At 34.1% G+C, this 25,417-nt stretch overlaps 1 protein-coding gene across 4 annotated transcripts in view; it reads left to right on the forward strand.

Moving 5' to 3' along the window:
- ERBB4 (erb-b2 receptor tyrosine kinase 4) overlaps window positions 1-22,045 on the forward strand; it is a 1,210,589-nt gene extending 1,188,544 nt beyond the window's left edge. For 2 of the 4 annotated variants that reach the window (XM_017535013.2, XM_017535010.2), the window contains exons 26-28: window positions 9,784-9,831; window positions 10,636-10,933; window positions 13,867-22,045. In XM_017535013.2, the coding sequence (XP_017390502.1) occupies window positions 9,784-9,831; window positions 10,636-10,933; window positions 13,867-14,312 (792 nt within the window). In that variant the 3' untranslated portion in view covers window positions 14,313-22,045. The remainder of the gene's footprint in view (window positions 1-9,783; window positions 9,832-10,635; window positions 10,934-13,866) is intronic. The other 2 variants (XM_017535015.2, XM_017535014.2) reach the window with 1 other exon arrangement.
- Window positions 22,046-25,417: the final 3,372 nt, after the last annotated feature.

Below are 25,417 nucleotides of genomic sequence, written 5' to 3' on the forward strand. Positions count from 1 at the left end.
CGGGGTTTCACCATGTTGACCAGGATGGTCTCGATCTCTTGACCTCGTGATCCACCCGCCTCGGCCTCCCAAAGTGCTGGGATTACAGGCTTGAGCCACCGCACCCGGCAGCAGTTTTTTAAGCAGAGAGATGAAGTATGAATATTGGATTGGAGTGAAGGGAAAGAATAGTATCAAGGAGAGCAGCTGAAAGGTTGTTACAGGACTCTAGTCAAGAAATGGTACCATAACTAAGATTTTCATGAATGCCTGTTTTCCTTAGTGTGTCCTAGTTTACTTCTGATATCCTAGCATAATTATTAGTATGACTTTCTTTTACTCTCCAAGTATCCCAGTTGGGGTGATAAATTTTTTGGCACTTTAACCACAACAGAAATAATGGCCATTAGGATGGAGAGAATGGTTGGATTCTGGGGGTATTAAGATGTTTGAAAGGGTATATGGATACTTAGATATAAGGAGTGGGATAGAAGAGACATCAAAGATAACACTAAGACATTTAACTTGTACAGCTGGATAAGTTATTGATATTATTCACCAAGCCAGGCAAGACAAGTCAGGGAGAGAAGATGGCCATTTCACTTTAAGAAATGTGATGTTTGAAATACTATGAAATGTATCAATGGAGATTAGTGGGGCAGTTCTTAGTTATATGAGTATGACATGGTATTCAGTAATTCAGTGTTACCTGAAATAATTCCATCATAATCCATTAACACCAATTTGAGAAGATTTTATGAATGAATTCATCAGACGAAATAGATGCCTCTGGCCTAGCTAAAGCCACATTCCTGGGCAGAAGATAGAAGTAGAGATAATTGAATATGTTTTTGGAGTGTGAGTAACTGATCAAGAATTGTACACCTGGAATGGGAGGACAATATAGTCCTATTTTCCACAGAACCAGGGCAGAAATAAATGGGCCCAGGAATCTGTTGGGAGTAAAGAATCATGGGCGTGAAATTGCAAAATCAACCTTAGTAGGGAAACATTGAGATCAGATTTTGGCAGCAACCGTGTAAATGGGAAACTAAGAAGTATTGGTCTTTTTATTATGTTAGAAAATATCAAAATCGTTCACAAATCGATGCAGGAATGCATTGTATATTTTCCTCTTCCTTTTTATATGCAGCAAAATCAGATTTGGGGGCTTTTCAATAATGGTGAAAGCTGCTTAGACTACGGTCAACAAGTCGGTCTCGGAGAGAGCTAGTTTCTCTTGGGGTGTTGCCTTCAATCTGATATTCTTTTTGGCCTAGATCAGTTGTAAATACCAGCCTGTTTCTGTGAAATGTAACTAGTGTTTGCTCTGGGCTGATGGGACAGTCATGTGCTGTTTGCTCTGTCAGTAGCTGTACCGGAGTATTCACAGTACATTATTCAGATCAGCTCACAGGAACCAGCTGTCCTAATTCCAGGTGGACTGCTAGAAACTTACAGCAACAGCTGTGCCACCTGGTAGCTTACAAAGCAGTAGTTGGATGAATAAACCATTGTTACAAATTCACTTTTTATCTGGTAAACAGTTTGCATAAACTAGCATAACTGAAGATATTTTCAACCTGGTCCACACTGAAGTGATATGAACACTGAAGGGCTTTATCTGTATTATGTTAAATTGCTTGCTTCTTGCCAACAACCATTATTTAAAATACTGAATAAAATCAACACGCCAAAATACGGTTTATAAAATTTGCAATTAGATTTTTCTATATTATTTGTTCTCCATTCCCCAATACACAAACCATGCTCTTCATATTTTTTACATTCTCATACATAGATTGCTCTGTATACTAATATTGAAATTTGAATATATAATAAAGCATTCTAAGCTTGGATTATTACTAAAGAGAAGACTGAATATTTCACTGTTGCCTTTTTATTCCCCAGTAAATACAATAACTCTAAATAGAGTAACAAATACTTCTTAGTAGAACTCTTATACTTGGTGTTTAGTGAACATTATTTATTTATTGATAAACAATATCTGCATGTGAAAAATAGGAAAAACAAAACAAAAGCTAGTCCACAAATGAGCTAACAGCCAGCAGAAAACAACGTGTGTGATTGTGTGGGTTAAATAACCTTTTTTATCTTTAAGCTATTAATGTTCTTAGCATGTATATGAATTCATATACATGTGTATGCACATATATGTCTAATATATGTATCCACACACACAGAGCCTAAAATTGAGATTTAAGCCTCTACTGATAGTACAAAAAGAAACATATTACATCTAGGCAAAGACATTACATTTGAAATTCTAAAGTGATAGCGTTCAAATTAAAAGTGTTTATAGTCTTTTTTCTCATTCTTAGTTGAAACCTGCCTTACAGGTTACTTATTTTTTAAAATTATTTTAATAATCCCTATATATTATTTTATTGTATAGACAGATCTGGAGATAAATCCTGTGAAGGTAAAAGTATATAAAGTGACAAATATAAATATTATGAAGGTAAAAGTATATCAGCTGACAATAAGCATGCATGTATATATCAATTTTTAATTACCGGCTTTTGTAGGTAGCGTGTTTAACATTTCTCTGAAGGGCAACCTGTTTTGTAAAGTATCATTTTAATAAATACTACCTCTAATTAATATGTTTATGGACTGCTTTTATCTAGAGTATTTAATAATATAAGGATATCCCTTTTGTCTAATTAACTTTAGTCAATAAGAAAAGTTAATATCTGTTTGTCTCAAAATTAAAGTGCCATTAAGTTTACTTTAAGGGTATATTCATATGTATTTCAGCTTAGAACAAATGTGTTTGGGTTAAGGCAAATGCTTTCCGCTATATTTAAAAAAATAAATGTTTCAGAAAAAAAATGCAATCTCTAAAAGATACTTATTATTTATTAAATGTTAATTTGAGGCTTTAAAGTATAACAATTGTACGTTTGATGGGAACTCAGGAAATCTTGTGTCTAGTACCATCACTATTTTTGTTTCCTTAGAACATTAGCTTAACCTCTCAGAGTGTCAGAGTCTCTATCTGTAAAATAAAAATTTTAAATTCTAAAACTTTATTTCAAAATTATGTTTTTACGAATCATCATCCAAATGTGGTTCAGCCTCATAAAAACATGCAATCTTATATATATGGCATATAGTCTAAGTGATACTTTGTATAATTGACACTCCATTTTTTAAAAAGTTATTGAATTTGAAAAGATTTATGAGAGAAAACTTTGTTACTTTGCTTTAATGCTAATCACATTTTACAATATTTAATAACTAATTGTGTGGACTTAAGGCACAAAATTCATTTTACATGTAAATCCTTTGATAGTTGTAAGTGATCTTTCCCATTACCTGCCCTTATACCCCTATTCTTATTTTTAGAGTTAAATAAAGGACCAAGAAACTAAAGAATTTGATTAAAATCATGTGACTTAGGAAAAAACATTCAAGAATACAATCCTGGAGGTAGAAGGATTTCATGAGACCATTTGTTCTAGCTCTGTGGGGTTTTTGTTTTCAAAAGTTGCCTGTCCCAGTGCATTGTTCTCATCCTGAGAAATCCTCATCAGATAGTCTTTATGATGTTGGGATAAAAAGCACACAAGCGGAGACAACATCACGATTCATTTGAAGAATCAGGCACTCCAGAATTTACACATAGCAAAAGCTTGATGATTTCATTTCTATTCTTAAAGACATTGCATTAGAACTAGATATTCTTAAGCATACAATAAAAAAAGAAAATAAGAAAAATGGCCTACCCTCTCTAACTGAAAAGAATTAGAGAAGTCTTTGAGAAACTCCTAGAAGTTCTCCTCTTTAGATTTCCAGCTATATGCATTAGCTAGTTGCTAAGTGATAATTAGGAAAAGATTCAATTATTACAACATGCTAATGAAAATGAATGTAAACATGCCAAAAAAAGAGAAAGTGGCTGGAACCAACCAAGCACAAAAATTTAGAACTTGCACCAGGGTAAAGAGATCAATTCTGTGTGATTACTAATGTCAAGAAAGGTAACACAATTCTTGTTGCTTATCTTGAATGAAGCTAAGAAATGTTGGCATTAGTGTAAAATTATATTTTTTATGTCTTTCTTTTTTGAGTGTGCTAATAACATTATTTGATTCCATCAAATACTGCTCAAAGCAGCAACTTAAAGCAGAAACCTGTGAGAATTTTCAGCTTCATTTTATTGACTCATCTAGCCATGAATATTTTAAAAGGAAATATCCTCTTGTTCTACTGATATTTGGAAAGGGTATAGGAATTGCTGCCTGGGGATACAATAGCTTACTTACCCTCAGTCAAGCGGGAAGAAGAATGTATTGACTAAGCCTGTACTAGGAACAATAAATCCATAAGCAAGAGTGCTGTCATGAAAAATCTTTGTGCTCTCCAGTTATTTAAAACTATCTCCTCCTGCTACAGGGCTAGCTTTGCTCTTGGCAAGGTAGGTAAATGTATGTATACACAATATGATTTTAGATCAACAAAAAGGATTTTTAGGAAATGGAAAAATACGCATGCATGCACACACACACACATATGCTATTAACTCTTAATATTCAAAAAGTTTTCTTCTTCCATTTTAAGTCCTTGTAACTAATTTAAGTGAAAATAAGTGGGGAGGAACAGTAATATAACAAATTATCAGCATTTTATACCGAAGATAATAAGTTTCAGATGCCTCCTTAAAGCATTAAGTTATTTCTACTAAAACTAGAAAAAGAAACCGTAAGAATTTGAGAGAATAGTTGAGGCATAACACAAGGGAAGAGAGAGGGCAAAAATGAGAAAGAATAGAAATGCCAAAGTGAAAACCTATGTGTAGTATGATAGAGTGATGGGCTTTGTGGCCAACTATGGATGTGTGCACATGGCATATCCTTTCTCTGCTCCTCCATTTTTTGTCTATAAATGGGAGTTATAATTTTTAATAACACTATTTACCTTGCAAGTTTATAAGAATAAATAACACCTAAAATTGTTCATGGTATAGTGTATATAATACATACATATACATATTCCTCTATTTCTTGATTTCCCTAAGACTCATCATCTATTCATCTGTGAAACAGAATGGACAAGAAAATACACTTTGAAGACAGACTTAAGCAAAGTATTTTTATAAAATACACCACTTCCATATGCTTTGTAAATTCTGTATTGACTCTTGTTCATATTTACAGATACTACTTATAGACCATTGGTTAAATTTTTAATTTGAGTACATGAGGCATATAAGAAAGATGAAAGGTCAATAACTGGATAAAGAATGAGAGCCGGCTGGGCCTGGCTCACATCTGTAAACCCAGAACTTTGGGAGGCCAATGTAAGGAGTTCAAGACCATCATGGCCAAGATGGTAAAACCCTGTCTCTACTAAAAATACAAAAATTAGGTGGGTGTGGTGGCTGGTGCCTGTAATCCTAGCTACTGGGGAGGCTGAGGCAGAGAATTCCTTGAACCCGGGAGGCAGAGGTTGCACTGAGCCTAGATTGCAGCAATGCACTCCAGCTTGAGTGACAGAGCAAGACTCTCTCTTAAAATAATAATAAAAGAATGAAAGCCCACATCAATATGTCTTCAATTCGATCATAGGATCATTATTGGTGTGTGTGTGTATGTGTGTGCACGCAGAATAAGAAAGTTTCTTCAAAAAGTAGAGTCCCACAAAATCAAACCATATAGAAAAATGAGTAAATAAATATATGTATACATAAACAGACAAAAGACATTATGTGTAGTATGTATAAAATTCAGCCAGCTGCTGAACTCTCAGTAAGCTTCTCCCAGCCATTATCAGCTTTGACACATATGGACACATTTTGTTTGTTTCCTTCTGATTGCCCTGTGAAAAAATGAAGGTTCTAAATCTGAATGTCTCAAAACACTGGTACGTTGAACTCCGTTGAGAAAGATGCAGAGTTACAACCATGCATCGGGAATTATAATTTATAATGCAATAATTATAACATAATGCAATAAACATTTTCTGTATGCTGCTATGTGCCCTGTGAAAGTATGGAAATTTCCATCAGAGTGTTAAGCAGATATATCAGGGAAGATAAAAGGTTGAGAATCTTTAATAGTTACTATGTGGAAATGTCTAGATAATAAATTAGTGCTAATGGATTAGCAACATCTTAGAGACATTTTATTTTAAGAAAAAGGAATTTGGAGTATTTCTTGACCCTTGAAATTGTAATCTTTTAGCTAATATTGAAAGTAATACTTAAAGATTAAAAATTAGATAGAAATTAGGCATTAGGTCTGTATTTTTGTTTCCTCTGAAAGTAGATTTGTATAATAATTTTTTAAATATCACAAAATACAGTCCATCTATTTAACAATTAAAATTTCACAGGAACAGTATTAAACAATACAAATATAAGAAATACTGTACATATGAGACAAAGGTTCTAATATTTATCATTCAACTAAAAAGTAAATTTTAGGACATGGTATATTTGAGAATGAATTTAATACTGTATTTGATTTGTTTGCTGATACTTGCCTTCTCTATAATCTCTGGCATTTAAGTCCAAGTTAATCATACAATGTCCTAGTTACATGGCCACAGAATTAAACTCATTCCATCCATCACCCTTACAAACCGCCCCCACCAGGAACAAACTCAGTATCACCTGCCAGTTCATAACCTACCTCCTCCTATCTCTGCCTTGCTGACAGTAAATCGCCTCACCAGCTAATTGAACAGATGCACCCAGTGCTGCTTCCTAAAGATCTGTAAAGCTGGACTTTGATGGACAGCAGAAAGTAGCACAATGAAAAAACAAAAGATTTTACTGAGAGCATTGCTTTGTTCTGCTTAGAACTTTAAGGTCATTCCAGCTCATTTTGACTGCTGTGAGGATCTTAATTTTTACTCAACCAATTTACTTGCAGCTGTCATTCTTTCCAATATTAAAAGTTCAGCTCTTCAAGTGTGGGGAATTGAGGGAGAGAGAAATGAGAAGAGCTTGTTACAAACTAAAAACAGCAAAAACAAGTAAAATCTGGCTTGGCTCTGAAGTACAAAAAGTTATTTTCAAAGCTTATAAATTATGACATCGTGATTAACATGTAATTTAAATATATTTAAACAACAATTATATCACATTTCCAGCCCAGCTAATTGGCCTCACAGATGTTCCCTTGGAGCTGCATTGCCCTTCCACGGGGAAATGAATGAGGTGCTTTTTATCATGGAAAACAGATAAAAAAGCAAACTGAAAAAATGGAAACAGAAACATAAAAAGCAGCCAGTAACCCTAAAAACAATGAATGCTAAAGGGGTTTTGCTTAGCATTTTTTTCATTTTAATGCTGAAAACAGGAAAATTCATGAAGATGCTCCTATTACTGTGATGCGATTTGGCAGTTTGTCCAGTTAGAGTTGGCAGGTTGCTGACTGAAAGACTTGTCAAAGCTGGGACAGTGGATGCATTCTAATAGGGCATGGCCTTGCTTTGTGTCTTGAAACACACTAACCACAAGAGGTCCAGTTATTTTAATCCATTGCCTTTACAATGGAAGGCATTCTAGCCCAGATAATGAATATAGATAATAAACTGTTCCCTGATGAAGAATGACTTGCAGGTTGTTTCTTTGATTATGTCTCAAGTTCTGTAAAATGCAAAATGTGCAATCAATACTCATTTCTCAGCTGTAATTCTAGTTAAACATTACCCAGTACAGCAACTTCTGCAGGGTCAAATGTCAAAGGAGCACTAGTAATTATGAATATTTTGGAATACCTTGCATTCTAATATATAATCATAGAATTGAAATAAATTTCCTTGTTTCATTCTTGCCTTTACTTTCAACAATCGCAGATTATATTTGATACTGTAAATTCTAAAAGGACAGTGGTCATGTCTTTCTTAGTGTATTGTGGCATCTCTGGCACCTACCACAGCACCTGTGCTTTCACTGCAGAGATTTAGTAAATATTTGTTAAATACTTGCTAAATAATTGGTGTTTAATGATGAGGGTAAGGCCAGTATTTGTAATTTGGTGAAGTTCCACCAGGCAGTTCATGTTTCCTGTACTATCACTCTACTTTGCACATCACTGGACTATAAATTTCTCAAGTTTTATGAACAAATGTACTTCTAAAATATAGATTTCATGTATTTCTAAAATATAATAAAATATGCCTGTATTTAAAATGATTAGAGAACAGGTAAGCATTTTAAAATGCCTCTTTGATGAGTAGTTTTGGCATCTTGATTGCTTTAAAAATTCAATTTAGCAGATATAAATGTTTAAATGTTATATATTTACACATTTTTATAATAGTGCAGAGTTTACAAAGTTCATTTACATACATTATCTTACTTTATATTTATTAAGAATAAAATAGAGAGACAAACAGTGAAAATGGAGGTCTGAGATGTTTCATGATTCACCAAATTCATACCACTTATCATTAGAACTGGAGCCCAGGTCATTAAACAGTCTGTCTGGTGCACAGCAGCACCTCCTATGTATTGTATATTACATATATCTCTAACTTTCCATGCCATAATCTTTTGATGTGTTATTAATTATGTTACTAAAGAAGAAAATATGTATATTAATGCCACCATAGTTATGGAGAAAACTAGGATATAACCTCACTATAGGGATTCAGAACTTGTCCCTTGGTTAGTCCAGCAGACTAAGTTAAGGGAGATTATACTATCCAGTTGTTACTGATTTACATTAAACACTTAATCTCCATGGAACCGTATTCTTAGAATGCTTTGTAAATCTAAATTATATGAACATTGACCTGGAATAATATTTATCTGTTTCATATAAAAGATGTAAGGTGTCTTACAGGTTTTGGTCATCTCTGTTTACTCAAAGCTGGAATGTAGAGAATATAAGCTTCATAAAATCAAGCAGTTTGGGTCTGTGTTATTTTTTATCCCTGTGCCTAGAAAAGTGCCTCGCACATAGACAGTAGGTTCTCAAGAAATCTGTTTAATGTATTTTTTATTAAGAAATAGAATTAGTCTCATACAACACCTTTACCTTACCCTAAGGAACACTGTCCTTCATATTTTATCATATTTTTATATTCTCTTTCAGTTAGCCCCATAGGATGGAGCATTAAGCTATAGAAATATAGATGTATTTTTGCTGTTTAACCGAAATCTGATTTTGACTCATTATAAATGTATAAGGGGACTCTAAAGCATGTTTCCAGGAAAGGAATTGATTTTCCAAATGTCCTGCTGTTTCTTAAAAAAAGAAAACATGTAACACGGAAGATGAAATCGCATATACCTTTCATAAGGAGAAGCTAAGGGGTTTATCCTTTGCTGAAGTGGTGAAAAATAAATGTGGCTTGATAGCAAAAATTATTCCAGGCAAATTGAAATCTCCTCCCATCTCCTTCCAAATACATTTCTTATAAGAGAAAGAATAATACCAGAGTATATGGCTGGTTCAGGCTTTTAACATGTAAAGAAAGGAACCATTTTCCATTTACAGCTATAGCTTATTTACTACTTTTTCCTTTACTCTAGGGTTAGTCAGAAGAATGTTTATTATTCACTTTTTTAATCCATTGAAAAGTTTTACTTTTTCTGTATAACTTTCCTTTTCAGGGATTGAGTTAAAACATTTATTTTCCTCAAAACCTATAAGTTAACTTGCTGATAGTCAGAATGCATACAATTTTACTGCTTAGGAAGCTTCACTGTTGTGCACTTTTCCCCTTCGGTTCATACGATTCATTTTCTTTTTCGTTTCTTTTTTTAATTTTTTCATTCATATTGCCTATTATATCCATCATTCCATTTTTCTTTCCTATTAGAGTGAAATTGGACACAGCCCTCCTCCTGCCTACACCCCCATGTCAGGAGTAAGTATTTCACAATCAACCTTCATCTTTTAGGAATTTTGGTCTTTGCTTACCATGTTTCCTCTCTCTTGTCTCTGCATAATTTCCTCATTTTGCCTTTGCCAACAGTGAGTTAAGAATTTGCTGTACATTGTGTAGCTGCCTTTTTATCTCAGTTGTGTTTTTATCTCAGTTGATAATCCAAAATTGAGATGTCATGCATCAACAGTAGCTTTCAATTTTTATCTGAAGGATTTAACCTGGCATATAAATTACGCTTCTGGATGTGGATGTTACTTCCCTGATTATAGGTCATGTACTAAAAAGTCAGAATTATAGTGATGATCTGCTATTTAGGCGCTAAAGCGTCAAATTCATAATAACCACAGAATTTTAGAAGTCAATAAAGACATAGGCTCATTCAAAATATACCCAAGTACTTCTATTCTTAATGACAACTATCTACAATTAATCAACTGCCATTTATCATAAAAATTCACTTTGAATTTTCTATTAAACATAGGAACTTGTGGGAAAAGGGCATCAAATACTTTTTATTAGATTATGTTTCAGTTGGTTAATAAAACTAAAATGGGCATTTCAAAATTATTTTCTGATGATTTATCTTTTAAGAGGAGTAGAAATTTTAGGAGTTTCTAGTTTGTGACTCAAATTCATTAGCCACTAGGAGGGAAAAAAAAAAAAAAACAATAAATGCTATGACTATTCTCTGAAAGACTAGCTTTGATATCCTTTTGGTTATTAGCATTCATTTTTCAACTATTTCTAACATCACCTCTCCAAATGTGTTTCTCTTATTAACAGAACCAGTTTGTATACCGAGATGGAGGCTTTGCTGCAGAACAAGGAGTGTCTGTGCCCTACAGAGCCCCGACTAGCACAATTCCAGAAGCTCCTGTTGCACAGGGTGCTACAGCTGAGATTTTTGATGACTCCTGCTGTAATGGCACCCTACGCAAGCCAGTGACACCCCATGTCCAAGAGGACAGTAGCACTCAGAGGTACAGTGCTGACCCCACCGTGTTTGCCCCAGAACGGAGCCCACGAGGAGAGCTGGATGAGGAAGGTTACATGACTCCTATGCGAGACAAAGCCAAACAAGGTTCGTACCTTTAATTTTATATTAAATTTAGGCACTTGTGCGAGAAGGGCATTAAATGCTTTTTATTAGCTTATGTTTCAGTTGGTTAATAAAACTAAAATGTGTATTTCAAAATTATTTTCTAATGATTTATTATGAATATTCAGATATTCCAAATTTTCAAAATATTTGGAAATGATTGCCATTCAAAGTTCACTTCTATCAAGATAAAGTATTAGAATGGAAATTGCCAGACAGCTGTACATTGCAACATTTGTGACCCAGTAAAGGCCTAGGCTACTGCTACTTGTAGTATGGTCTGTGATCAGCAGCATCTACATTATTATTATTTATATAAATCAGAATCTCAGGCAGGTCTCATCTGAATAGGAATCTGGATTTTAACAAGACCCCCAGACTATCTATACAGCAATCAGTATGAGAAGCACTATTCTAAACATATTTTGTTGAAATATTTGAATGAAGTAGCATAACACAAAAGGTCAGGACCATAGCTTTATTGGACGTAATTGTGGAGATCATAAAGACTGGTATGGTTGGCAAAAGTGTCTGATGCTTTGATGGCACTAACAAAAGATTTCTTTGACTCATTTAAATGATGTCATTTAACCAATCTAGTTTATTATAGGAAAGTATGATGCTTTTATATGACTTTTTCAAAAATTAAAGTTTTGACCCTATATATACTTATAAGCATACCGTCAAGATTTGAAAATAATAGTTTGTGGTTTTACAAAGTACAACAATAATTTTGTAAAGTTAGTAGTTGAAATGTTAAGCACTCAAATAATGCTTCAATTTTGCAGCAAAAAAGCCCTTTTTCTTCTGTGCTAACAGCATCACAACAGAGAAGATAGATGAATATTAAAGAGTAATGATCATGTCTCTCAGTCTTTAGTGTCAACAGTGAACTATATTTTAAGACTGAGAAGAGCCTGTTACACCCTTTTCTATATGGTTATGTTCTCTCCTTTAAAGTAAAATTTAGAGATCTCTAATTGTAAATAACCTATTAAAATACATCTGTCTAGATAAAACTTTCACGTATATAAAACTTTTATATATATAAAAATGTGATGAAAAGTTTGGATATTCATTGTAGCCTAGTAATGACACAAATGTAGGTTTTGTGAAGATTTGGCCGATTCCCCCCAAAGAAGAATCTTTTCTGGGAAGATTTGCACCTCAACTGTAAAGTTATTGGACAGCTATATAAGTTTGCATCAGGATAATATATAAGTAGATTGCATTGCATAAAGGTAATATAAGGCTAAGAGAAAAGCAAGTCAGTCTGTCTAGCCACACTGTATTCCCAGACAGAGTATTCCCAGATTTTATCTCTGAACACTAAGCTCCATTTCTATAAAAAGTTTGCTATAGTCTAACCTACTGCTCAGAGAGTACAGAATTTTAGTATAGACATTTCTATACTTTCAATTAAGAAGTTTTAGGAACCTGGTAAAAAAGATCAAATTTGCATTCCTTACAAGTGTTTTTATACATTTGTCAAATTAAAACTTGTTATAAAGCATAAAGTTCATCGAACGCTTGCAGGAGCAATAATAAAAAACAGTGCAGTAGAATAGGAAGATTATGCAAGAGGAATAAGAAGACCCGAATTCTATCCCAACACTAATTGTATCCTGCATACATCATTTAATCTCATTTTTCTGTCTACAAAGCTGGAAAAATAAATCTTTCACTTTCTTTTTCACATAATTTTTAAGATGAAATGATAGTATATTTTAAAGGCCTATGTATGATAGTGGGATATTTGTTGTTGCCCTTTAACTTTAATAATTGATGCTAAATACTTACCTCTTCTGTATACATATATTTGGAGAAAAATAACCCTGGCCTAATAGGATTTTTCTCTCTGCTTGTTGGGATAAGACTAAGAGATATAAAGTTTGTTTCAGAATGGCCTCTCAACAAAGAATTGTCCCTTCTGAATGCCTCGAATCCAAAATAGATATAACTTAGGGTTTTGTGTATATAGTAAGAGAGGACTAATAGAGGACCTACAATATATGTGTGTGTGTGTCTATCTGCAGTCTATATTAGAGACATAGAGGTAGAATTAAACTTCAGGAGAATAGCAATAATTATTAGCATCTTTTAGACCAATACCTGTACTAGATGGATTTATAGATTGATCCTATAAAAAAGGGGCTAATTGACTGGTTTCAATGTGCAAAATGGCTGTTTTATATGATTTAAGCTAATAGTTTGCTATTTTATGATTATGACTGTTCAATGGAAATATTATAATTATATTTTATTATTAAGTAGAAGTATATGTAATGTCAAGCAAGTCAACTAGAGGCATGTTAGATACCTGTTAGGTTTGCTTCTTTAGTTGATTTTTTTTTCCCTTTGATGCTTTCTTTCCCATGTGTAAAACCTTTTTCAGAAGCATCTCCAATCAAATCCTTGTTACCAGTATAGACGATCATACCAAAACTAGATACTAAAAAACGTGATTTCTTCACTCCATCTATTCATCTTGGCATGGAAAAAAGCTATAGACTCTTTAGTTTTTCAATATCCTTTACAGAAATTAAGTTGTCTGAATATCTAAAGATTATTTAATTTTGAGAAGTAGTCTGATTCCTAATATAAATACATTTTAGAAAACAAAAACATTTACACAATTGGCCCCATATGCAATTAGACGGAAAGAAAAATTTTGGAGATAGAAATTCTGATTCTGATCTCATTGGCTTCTTGCTTTGCTATAAACATTTTTGGTCCACTTTTTTCATATGGCAATAGTAATCCACAAATAATTGTTTTGAGTAATCCAGAAAACAAGTCTGTTTTTTTTGTTGTTGTTGTTGTTCTAGACAAAGAAGCTAACAATTATGCATAACTTTGGCCTGATTAATATTTTCCAGAAAGTTGAGATTAGCCGATTTTTTTTATTCCTTTAGAATACCTGAATCCAGTGGAGGAGAACCCTTTTGTTTCTCGGAGAAAAAACGGAGACCTTCCAGCATTGGATAATCCTGAATATCACAACGCATCCAATGGTCCACCCAAGGCCGAGGACGAGTATGTGAATGAGCCACTATACCTCAACACCTTTGCCAACGCCTTGGGAAAAGCTGAGTACCTGAAGAACAATGTACTGTCTGTGCCAGAGAAGGCCAAGAAAGCATTTGACAACCCTGACTACTGGAACCACAGCCTGCCACCTCGGAGCACCCTCCAGCACCCAGACTACCTGCAGGAGTACAGCACAAAATATTTTTATAAACAGAATGGGCGGATCCGGCCTATTGTGGCAGAGAATCCTGAATACCTCTCTGAGTTCTCCCTGAAGCCAGGCACTGTGCTGCCACCTCCACCTTACAGACACCGGAATACTGTGGTGTAAGCTCAGTTGTTATTTTTAGGTGGAGACACACACATGCTCCAGTTTCCCCACCCCCCTCTCTTTCTCTGGTGGTCTTCCTTCTACTCCAAGGCCAGTAGTTTTGACACTTCCCAGTGGAAGATATAGAGATGCAATGATAGTTATGTGCTTATCTATCTTGAACACTAGAGGGAAAGACTGAAAGAGAAAGATAGGAGGAACCACAGTGTTTCTTCATTTCTCTGCATGGGTTGGTCAGGAGAATGAAACAGCTAGAGAAGGACCAGAAAATGTAAGGCAATACCGCCTACTATCAAACTGGCTGTCACTTCTTTTNTTTTTTTTTTTTTTTTTTTTAAGCAGATGGTTGAAACACCCATGTTATCTGTTCCTACCTGTGGGAACTGATGTGTACATACTGAGCATCCCTGGAAATCATAATAAAGTTTTCATTAGAACAAAAAAATAACATTTTCTATAACATATGATAATGTCGGAGATTGAGAAACCAGTTTATTTCTCCAACAGTTTCTGTCCTAGCAAGTAAGAATGGCCAACCCAGCTTATAATTTAAAAATCTTCATCAAAGATATAACTAGTAATTATGTTTTGAAGGCTTTTTTTTCCATTTTGTTTTCTATGACCAATTCTTTTATATAGTTGCTTCCCTATTTTTGGCTTTAATTTCTAATTGCAAAGATGTTTACGTCAAAGCTTCTTCACAGAATTAAGCAAGAAATATTTTAATATGGTAAAATGGCCACTATTTTAAGTATACAATTTTTAAAATAAGAAAGGGAGGCTAATATTTTTTTATTTTACCTTTCATTTTTCATGCTATCAAATTATCTTCACCCTCATCCTTCATATTTTTCAACATTTTTTTCTCCATAAATGACAGTACTTGATAAGCAGTTGATTGTCTGAAGTATAGAACGGAATCTAAGAGACAGTTTTGTGTAGTTCAAGAAAACTACTGATACTTTCAGGGGTGGTCCAATGAGGGAATCTATTGAACTGGAAGAAACACACTGGATTGGGTATGTCTACTTGGCAAAAACTCAGAAATGTAGTTTGCACTTAAGCTGTAATTTTATTTGTTCTTTTTCTGAACTCCGTTTTGGATTTTGAATCAAGCAATATGGAAGCAACCAGCAAATTAACTAATTTAAGTACATTTTTTAAAAAAGAGCTAAGATAAAGACTGTGGAAATGCCAAACCAAGCAAATTAGGAAGCTTGCAACGGTATCCAGGGACTGTGATGAGAGGCCAGCACATTATCCCCATATGGCATCACCTTTGCTACGCAAGGAAATTTGTTCAGTTCGTATACTTCATAAGAAGGAATGCAAGTAAGGATTGGCTTGAATTCCATGGAATTTCTAGTATGAAACTCTATATGAAGAAGAAGGAAACTCTTTGCACATAAATTGGCATAATAAAAAGAAAAACACAAACATTCAAGGCTTATGGATAGGTCCTTGGGTCAAAAGTTGTAAATAAATGTGAAAAATCTTCTCATGCAATTATTTTATTATCCAACACACGAATCTTTTGATACTTTATAGAATTCATTTTCTTCATATACTACATCTAGTACTAAAACCATATTTATTATGTATCATTTTGAAAGAATACCTGATGAGATGAAGGATGGGAACAAATGACAGGAATGAGTCTCCAGGTAAATGGGGCCTCACATCAATAATTAGGAAACTTAGATATAAATCCCCCTTTTCTGAAAATTCTACCCCAAGTCATTTAGATTTTTAAAAAATATTTCTTTCTAATGTTAAAATCTCGGGACCAAATTAGAGTCAATAGTGTAAGATTAATTAATTAGAGTAAAAATAGCTATTAAAGCAGAGGGTTTAGAGAAAAAAAAAATCAGAAGAAATTTGTGTTTCTTCCTATTCTGAACAAGTAAATCCATCCATCCATCCATCCATCCAAAACTCATTTATCCAACTATCTACTAAAAGCACCATGTTTTATGGAAAACACCCAGATAAATGGAAGATCATCCCCAACTTCAAAATTGTATCATCTAGGAGATTTAATTAGAATGACATTTTAATTTTTCTGTGAGTTCAAAGAATCAGATTGCATGGTCTCTTTTGGGAATGGCTGTCATATAATCAGTTGTTCAGTAAAGTATCTCCTTTGAACTCATTTGGGAAATAAGTTAAACATCCTTCAAATTGTTGAAGTGGACAAATACGATAGTTTCAATATTATTATTCAAACATAAGCTGGCCTAGAAGAATGTTACATCACTGGCTAATTAGCCTATATAGATTCTAACTTTGCCATTAAACCAAAAGCAGATGGTGGTCCTTGGCCAAGAATGTTGAAGACATTGAAATTGGTTTTCTACTAAGCTGTAAAAACTGAGGCAAGCTGGAAAAGTATGGTAGAGCAGGGGAGGGGTTTGTGAGATCCCTTCTAGTGAAGTTCATCCTCAAACTTTTCAGGGTTAAAGACACAAGAGTAATTCAGGAGCCACAACCTAATAGCTCAGAGCTCTCCTATCCATTCAGAGAAGTCTCTAAGAAAAGGGATTTCATATCAGTTCTTATACAAAATTGAATATAAGCCTCCCTTTCTAAATAAATCTGCAGCAAGTCATCATAGCCTCCTTTTTGGATACTATAACTTGATTTTTTTTTTTCTGACTTACAATGTGCATATGGCTTCTACTGGGATATAAAAAGCAGAATAACTTACTTTGGAGAAGGAAGAAAATAGTTAACTTTTAACTGTTAAGGTAACAAAAATATATTTAGTGAATGTAGTCTCTTTCCTCCTAAGAACACAAGACTTCTACATGTCAGGTAATACCTAGAGATGGATGCAGGCATAATCCAAAATGACCCAAATTCTGCAATAGCACCATTTTATATTCCTTTTGAATGATTTCTGCAGTATGTTATTGACTTCAGTTGAGGGTTTTTTGTTTTATTTTTGTCCCCCTGGAAAAACATATTTCAGAGTGTGGAAGAGGGAGGAAAAAAGTTTCATTCATTTCAGAGAAAAACCTATTTAGCCCAGTAGGGTAAAATTTTAAAATGTCACTTAAAGTCTTCAAAGTGCTTTGGGGGATATCAGATTCCATAGGCCAGTTGTAGCAATTGAAATATGCAGAATCAATTATATAAATTTGAGGAAAATTAGTATTAAAATTACAATGACTATATTTTTTATATCACCCAACTTTGTAAAGTATACCTATTTTGGGCAATCTTATTTTCAGGAAAGGCAAAACTTTGCAGCTAAATGATTGCCGAAAGAAAGTGGTACCTAAACAGGTGAGAAAAGACGGCCTCTGAACTAGGGTAGATCCAGAATCATGAATCATCTGCACCACAAAAGGTGTTAGACTACCAAGCAGCTCCTGGTTTTCTGCATAGTATTAGTAGCACAGCTTAGGATGAGAATCCTTCCTCTGATAACGTTCTTAAAATAGCATGAAAAACAATGCAAAACTCAAATTTCTATTAAAACGCACAAACTAAAATCAAGTGGTTTTTTTTTGTAGATTAGGAAGAAGGGCTGAATATCTAATTTAAGAGAAGACATAGTGTTCTTCTAAGTGTTATAGTATGTAAACTAATACCTTCTAAAGGAAAGACATGCCATGAAGATTGTGCATATTTACAATGCTAAGGAAAAATCGAGAGAAAAGAACTATGAGGCTCTGCTGCTAGATGAAGTTGGAAGTACTATTAATGTGCTTCTTGAAGTGTCAGACATGAAAAGGAAATTAAAATTGTTTAAGCCTGACAGGGAAGGATGTAAATACAAGTTTTTCTAGAGCTATCTAACATTTATTTCAAAACTGGAGTTATTCATCCATTTGTAATTGTTAATAATTTAGTATATGTAGTTCATAAGGTAATAGAAAAGGTGATCATGAAAGCATGTATATAACTGGACAGAACCATGATAATGCTATAAGATGTAGATTTAGTTAGGTTATCAGATGTTAAATGATTTTATTATTATTAAATAAACTAGAAAACTAACCACAAGTATAACAAAGTTAAATGCAGGACATAAAAATGTAGAATGGATTTTGCCTAGTGAAAAAATAAGTTTGCCATTTAAAATTGTTGTTTGTTGGGTTTAGCTGAAAGTAGACATATATGGTTCCACTTGTTAAAAAATTGCTTTAAAGCATTACAATGAACAATTTTTTCTCACTCTGTTATTCCTTTGTCACTTTTTAAATGTAAAAAAAATTATTTTTTTTTAAATAAACACCACCTTGCAGAATTTAACAGGCAAACATGTTACATATGGCTAAGTAAGGGGTCTTCAAGATGAAGTAAAGAAAATGTAAATGTTCTATTACCTTATTCAGAGACAAAAGAAGATGAATGATTTAGCAAACAAGCAAAATACATTTAATTTGTGATATGTCCTTTCCTTTCTCACTATGCCCTCTTGCCTCCAAAAATGACAACAAAGAATCACAACTTTTCTGATAAATAAATGCTGAACCAAGCATTTCAAACTACTGCATTGCCATTCTTTTGGACTTTAGTTATTAGAATGATGATTGTTATAGGGCAAATGAGAAATCCAGGTGTATCAGCTTTTAGTTGTTTAAAAAGCCAGATAAATGAACTTCTACTGTACATACTGTGGGCAGAGGATCCTGCTGTGCCTCTCTGTGTACAAGAACTTTGGTGTATATCAGTTTGAAGGACAGCCCTGCCCTATCTAAACATATAAATGCAGATTGGTATCCCCTGGTTGCCATTTGTTTAAAACAAATATACAGACGTAGATCAAGTGTAATTGTAAAAGATCATTATCAGTGGAGACCCGCTTAATACTACTGATACTACAATGAGGCCAGCTTTTATACTTCTGGGTAGAATTAATAGTTTTTCCGATCCCAGAGATGCCTTTGCAAGAAGAGTTATCTCTGCAGTTGGAAACAAGAAGCTGTCCGGCCAGGGCCTGTTGTGTTTATATGGGCAAAAAATTTTTTTTAGCAGTGTGAGCTGCTTTTTTCTTTTCATTAAAAGTCTAAAGTAATAGAAATTTCAGATATTTGGTTCAAGTCTCACTGATTTTGTAGAGGTCCAAAAATGTAGGATCTGTCACTTTTGCAGGCTCCTGCCTCATCTAATTCCTGGCGAGGTGGTATTTTGGGCAGAAGAAAATGCTTCTGTAGTCACGAGCTAAAATGACTCTAAGCCCCAATTTCATGGGGGTATTCACATGCTTCTTCTGGAAAATACTCTTTGACAGTCAGCTTTGCAAGTAAGTAATTATCTCGTTAGGCATCACAGAAAAATGTATTTCTCTCTGACCTTGAGAGGAAAATAGAATCTTTCCCTTTTTAGCCCATTGACACAACTGGCACTGTTCTCTTCCCTTTCTACTATCCTGATCCAACATAGGCCACCTGATGCTGTCCTGTCCCTTTCTTAAGTCATAGTGGATCTCTGAGCTGCCACACTCCGCGTTGTGAAACACTGACTTCATCTTTGCCCTCGAATACCCGATTTTTTCATAAGGGATTCTAGCAATTTGGACACTATTTAAATGAATTTTCAAACTACTGCATAGAGAATATTTAAGCTATTAAAATTATGGTTTCCCATGATCGATTGATTCTGTGTCCTTCCCTATAGGAATTTAAGATAAGATAGTCCTATGAGGAATCTTGAAATTCACATACGTGCACATACCCTTGGTAGAACTTTAATCTTTACATAAAAGCTGTACATATAAGTTATTTTTGCCAGCAAATTAACTTATTTACTTTATTCATCTTATTTTATTCTTGATCGCAAACATTTTGTAGCTGCTGTTTCCCCCCCCCCCATGAGGAATTTTATTATCATAAAGGTAAAGGCTATTCAGCTTTGAGAACCACCTGCAATTCTTTTTTGGCTCATTCATCCGTCTAACAAACACATAATGAGCGCAGTTCATGTTAATGAAAATCTATGTTGTCTAACAGAATGTTATCCTTTATCTACTTTTGTTCTTTACATTTTTCTTTTCATGCTCTAGTGAGCTTTCCCTCTATCATGAGAAGTGGTTATATTTGTGCAAATACACAAATATAGGAAAACAAAGATTCATACCTGTAGGCAATAGTCTAACTTGTCCAAAGCACTTTGCCTTTAGTGCTATTTTTATCCCTAATGTATAGATGTTTCCCCCAGGCCTATAGCCTTTGTGAAGAAAAGCAAAATCATACCTCCTAGATATTGACATGAACCTGGTTTTCAAGTGTCATTTCCATATTTTTCAGTTAATAGGGGGGTTGTCCTTTTCCCTTAATGTGAGAGTCATTCTCCTGTATATTTCTGGATCTCTCAGGGGCTGGGAGGGGGGAGTGAGGGGACTACAACCATAGCACTCCAAGAACCTTTTTTGGGATTACTCCAGTTATCAACTATGAAAGTTATTTTCTAAATGTAGATATGTAAGCTGTTCTTTTAAAGTAAGGTACTTTGAAATATGTAGCATAAACTGGTACTGCTGTTAAATGGGTCGATTATTAAACGGAGCAGCTGTGTGAGGGCAGCTAACTTTGAATGCATGTCTCCCTGGCTGTTGTGTCTATTTCTCATGTTGAGGGCACCAGGAATTGCGTGGCTGCATGTTGAAACTGCATTTTCACATGGTATGACTAGTTCATCTCTTTCTTGAGCACCATTACAACAAGATCAAATGAAAATGAGATCAACGTGCAAGACAATTCATAGCACAGGAAAAGTCATCTTAAATCTACTCTCAAACACTCATCTCATACATGCATCAAAGTAATTTATTGACATCAGTTTGTGTGAGAGAGGGACTCACTTTACTGAAAAGGCAGAGGCTTAAGGTATACACATTTGTGTTCATTTCCTTATTTTCTTAACTTGTAAGCAGAAAGCAAGCCCTCTCTCTTGTGAAGTATCTTCAAAGGACTGGGGTGCAAAAATACCTTGCTGGTAAGCCATCAATGTTTAATTTAAATCCATGCATTCAAAGTTAGCTGCCTTTTTGAAACAAACAAAAAAATACTACTGTATGTTTGAAAATGTGAATAGTATTTTTATAGCTTGTTAAAGACATGGCTAGTTGCATTTGTAAATAAGTATAATGTTGCTTTGATTATCTTTTGTGGACATCTTTATTTGGAACATAATTGTCTTTAGGGTTGATTTGTATATAAGTAATTGGCTTGTGACTGTTTCTTTTTTGGTTGGAAGCTATCATTTTGACATTACTTGTGATTCTGTGTTCAGCACTATTGTGATGTGTTCAACCTCTGCACTCGCTTACACAATAGGATATGCCAATTGTGTGTGGTGTAATGTTATTTTGATTTTTTTCTATGTTGTTGATGAAGGATTATGCACCTAACACATACTAACTTTTTTAATGTTAGGTATATTTTTAGTATACTTTCTCTTATTCTTTTTTCTTCACCAATCTTCTACCCATTCTCCTTCCTTTCCCTTATTCCTGTTGTTATTTGAGAATGAGGGAGAAACAGTATTTTAAACTTATGTAATTAGGCCTTTCAGTTAGTTCTCAAGGATCCTCTTTTGGCTCTTGGGAAAGAATTGTACCTGTACAAGGCAATTATAGAATGCGAACTGCTTTGCCTCATTCCATACTGATCATCCCAGCTGAACAATTTGAAAACTGTTCTGCCTTTTTGTTACATGAATCTGTCAGAAATATATTTTTAATTTAATATAAATGAAATTCAATAAAATATGAAACAAATGTTCTCTTTTGTGTCAGAAATTTGTTATAAACCAATGGCAGAGAAGAAGATTTATTCCAGGTTTAATAATCTGAAGATATAAAAATGGGCTTATTTTGTCCATATTTATGCATCTCATTAATCATTCCTCAGAACTCTTTGGTGTTTGGGTTATGATATGTTCCATATGTTTCTACCATCCACTGCATATGCCCATTGATGTGTACAGATTTACTCATCTGTGCAGACTATGCTTAATTAACTCTGGTTGGTTGGTTTCTCCGAGAATATAAAAAATTATAAAATATTTTGTAGGTTGCATCCAAATAACATTAATATTTTTATATACTTTTTTCTTTCTTCCCCCATTGCAGTTTATGAAATGTATCCTGGCAAGCCCTTGGTTATAAAGAATATCATCGGATGTTACTACTATAGCAGTGGGGGGGAAAATAGTAAATAATCAACTGACTAGTGACTTATAACAAGCCCACTTAACAGTGTGAGAGTGATTTCAGAGACATTGGTGACATGAGCAAGATCCTCTCTCAACATCTTCTCATATAACTTTTAATCTTAAACATTATTTATTACTCCATGCCTCCAAAGTATAAGAATTTCAAAATTTCAATAACTTCTGATTAGAGATTGTATTATTCTTTCAAACCACTATAATTATTTGACTGTATGGAATGTTGACTGTGTCAGTAGACAAAAAATGTATTTTCAACATAATATATTGGAGTGAGTTCTCTCAAACCTGTCCAATTGTGGTACTTTAAGGATCTTGTTAATAACACCTCCTGCTATTTGCATGGCCCAGCACATATACACCCCCTTATATGTTTTGGCCCTTTCATCCGAAATCATTGTCATTTCATAGTGTTCAGGGTGAGATATGTCAGGGCATGATGCATTTCAAACAACTGATAAACTGAAAAAGGAGGAGAAACAACTTGCATTTCTAATGCTTTAAGGTACAATTGAAACTTCCAGTGGCACCATGCTAATTTATAGCAGCTATACTACCTACTAATTACATAGTGTTTTATAAATTCATTCTTCATACGTTGGTTCATTTGGATCACTACACCCTTTGAGGTAAGTATCATTGGAATAGTCCTGGTCACCCATATAAGGAAAAGAAAACTGAAATAACAAGCCTAAACCAGAATCATACAACTATTAGTAAGTGATGGTACTCACTCTCAAACCTGCATCTTCAGACTTAAATATCTTTCTTTAATTAGTTACCACTTTTCTTTCTTCCTTTGCTAAAGAGTAACCACGTTCTGATGAGCACACATGTAAAGTTGACATACTGACACAGGTCAAGACTGTCAATAGTCTATTATTCCCTTGAAAATTGTTTTTCTGATGCAACTAAAAACTTTACTCCACATCCTCAAACTATCTGGGAGCAACTTATCTATAATGGAGGATGAGGTTTCTTTCATTCAAGAAAGATAAGTGCAACATAATCAAAAGTAAAATAATTGAAACAATTAACCACTATGTGGAGAGCTTACTGATGGTGTGCCTTGCCCAGGGTGTTATAAATCTGCTTGGTAAGGCACCACTTTGTCCCCCACATATATCAGAGAATATTGCAGATAGCTACACTTATCTCTAGCAATGTTATTACATATATTGGTGTTAATAGAGGTGAAACTTTATATAAGTTGGGAAATTTTCTAGAGTTTATTATAGGCTAAGTGGTCACTGGAAACTTCTAAAATACTCATAGTATTAGAATCTGATTCTGATCCAATGTCAAAGCTTCATTTAAAATGGTGATGAGATGAAAAAATCATGGAGAAGCTGTGACATATATAAAGAGGAATGTAAGATCTTCTAACAAGGCTAAAATGAATGTCAAAATTCTGACTCTAGTTACTTCTACTGCTTTATACTCTTAAGATCCTGCATTCACAATTGTTTAATTTAAAAAGTCCCTATGAGGAGACGCATATACACAGCCTTACATATATATACAGAATATATAGAGATGTATATGTAGTATACAGACATACATACAGAATAGAGATGTAAAATATTTAAAGATATACTTACACATCTTTATATAACTTCATACAAAAATCTCTATTCTCAAGATCAATCACAAACCCCATAATGTATAACATACTACAAGTTGGGCTCATAAAACTGTAAACTGAGCAGGTGCATGGTTAGCTAATTGTATTTCCCTCCACAGTGTTATCAAGCTGCATGATAAGCCATGGGGAGCAAAGCCACTAGACAACCATCTTAAGATTAGAAACAGAAGACTGTCACCCAGATAGCAATTTTGAAGCTATAAACAGAACAATTCACCATAAGATAGCAATCAGGAGACTGTAAATCAAATGGCACACAGGAGACATGTGAATGAATATTGGAATACCTGCTGCTATAAGTTACCCATAGGCTTTTAAAAGACAAATACCTGTCTTGCAAAATATTTGACCTGTTTCTATTTGCTTATCCTTCCAAAACAAGTACAGAGCTCTAAAAATAATATAATCAAAGTTTTCTGCCTCTTTTAGAACAGGAAAACAAAGCTTCCAGGCATCAAAGACTTATCCCATTAGCTGCCCACTGACTCTTATTGCAAGAGGCATATACATATCATAAAGTATCCTGATCAAATCTTAACACCTCATTTCAGTTATCTTAAGCATCATCTTCTCTGTATCATTTTTGTGTATGTATTTAGGGATTTATAGAATCATCCTATTACTTAATATGGAACTAGTATATATGTGTGAATTTATAGCCATCATGACAACAACATTAACATAATAGTAGATACCGATTAGATGCTTCCCGCAGGCTGGCTTTCTGTTAAGAACCGTGTATGCATTGTATCTTAATGTTCACCACAACCTTATTTGTTAGGTACTATTATTTTCCTCTGTTCATAAATGAGGAAAGTGAAATTTTAGAAAGATTTAAAAACTTGTTCAAAGCCACACAAAAAGTGAGAGAGCTGGGACACAAACCTACTTGACCTCAAAATACCTTATTTCTTGTGCTACATTGCAATCACATTACAAGATTAATAATTACGTAATGGCTGTGGTTTTTTTCCTCACATGGTTAAACTCAGACATGCGATAAATGTATATTTTTGGGGTTACAAAACTTAGCACCTTTCTCAAATTTACAGTTCATTCAGAAGAGGAAAACGTGCATATATATAGAAAACATAAGCAAATGAGAATTTTTCAGTATCTATTTAGAGTATACTCAGCCAATTGAGGGGTTTTCCTCACCACTTCATCTTTGAGGTGTCCCAAATACAGTTCAGTCATACAGACCCCCCACCCAGGTGGCACTGAAGGAATTGAGAAGCAGACACCCAGATAGAACAACAAAGTGGGTCTTTCCGGGGGG

Source organism: Cebus imitator, unplaced genomic scaffold, assembly GCF_001604975.1.
Source record: "Cebus imitator isolate Cc_AM_T3 unplaced genomic scaffold, Cebus_imitator-1.0 Scaffold89, whole genome shotgun sequence".
Classification (NCBI taxonomy): Eukaryota; Metazoa; Chordata; class Mammalia; order Primates; family Cebidae; genus Cebus; species Cebus imitator.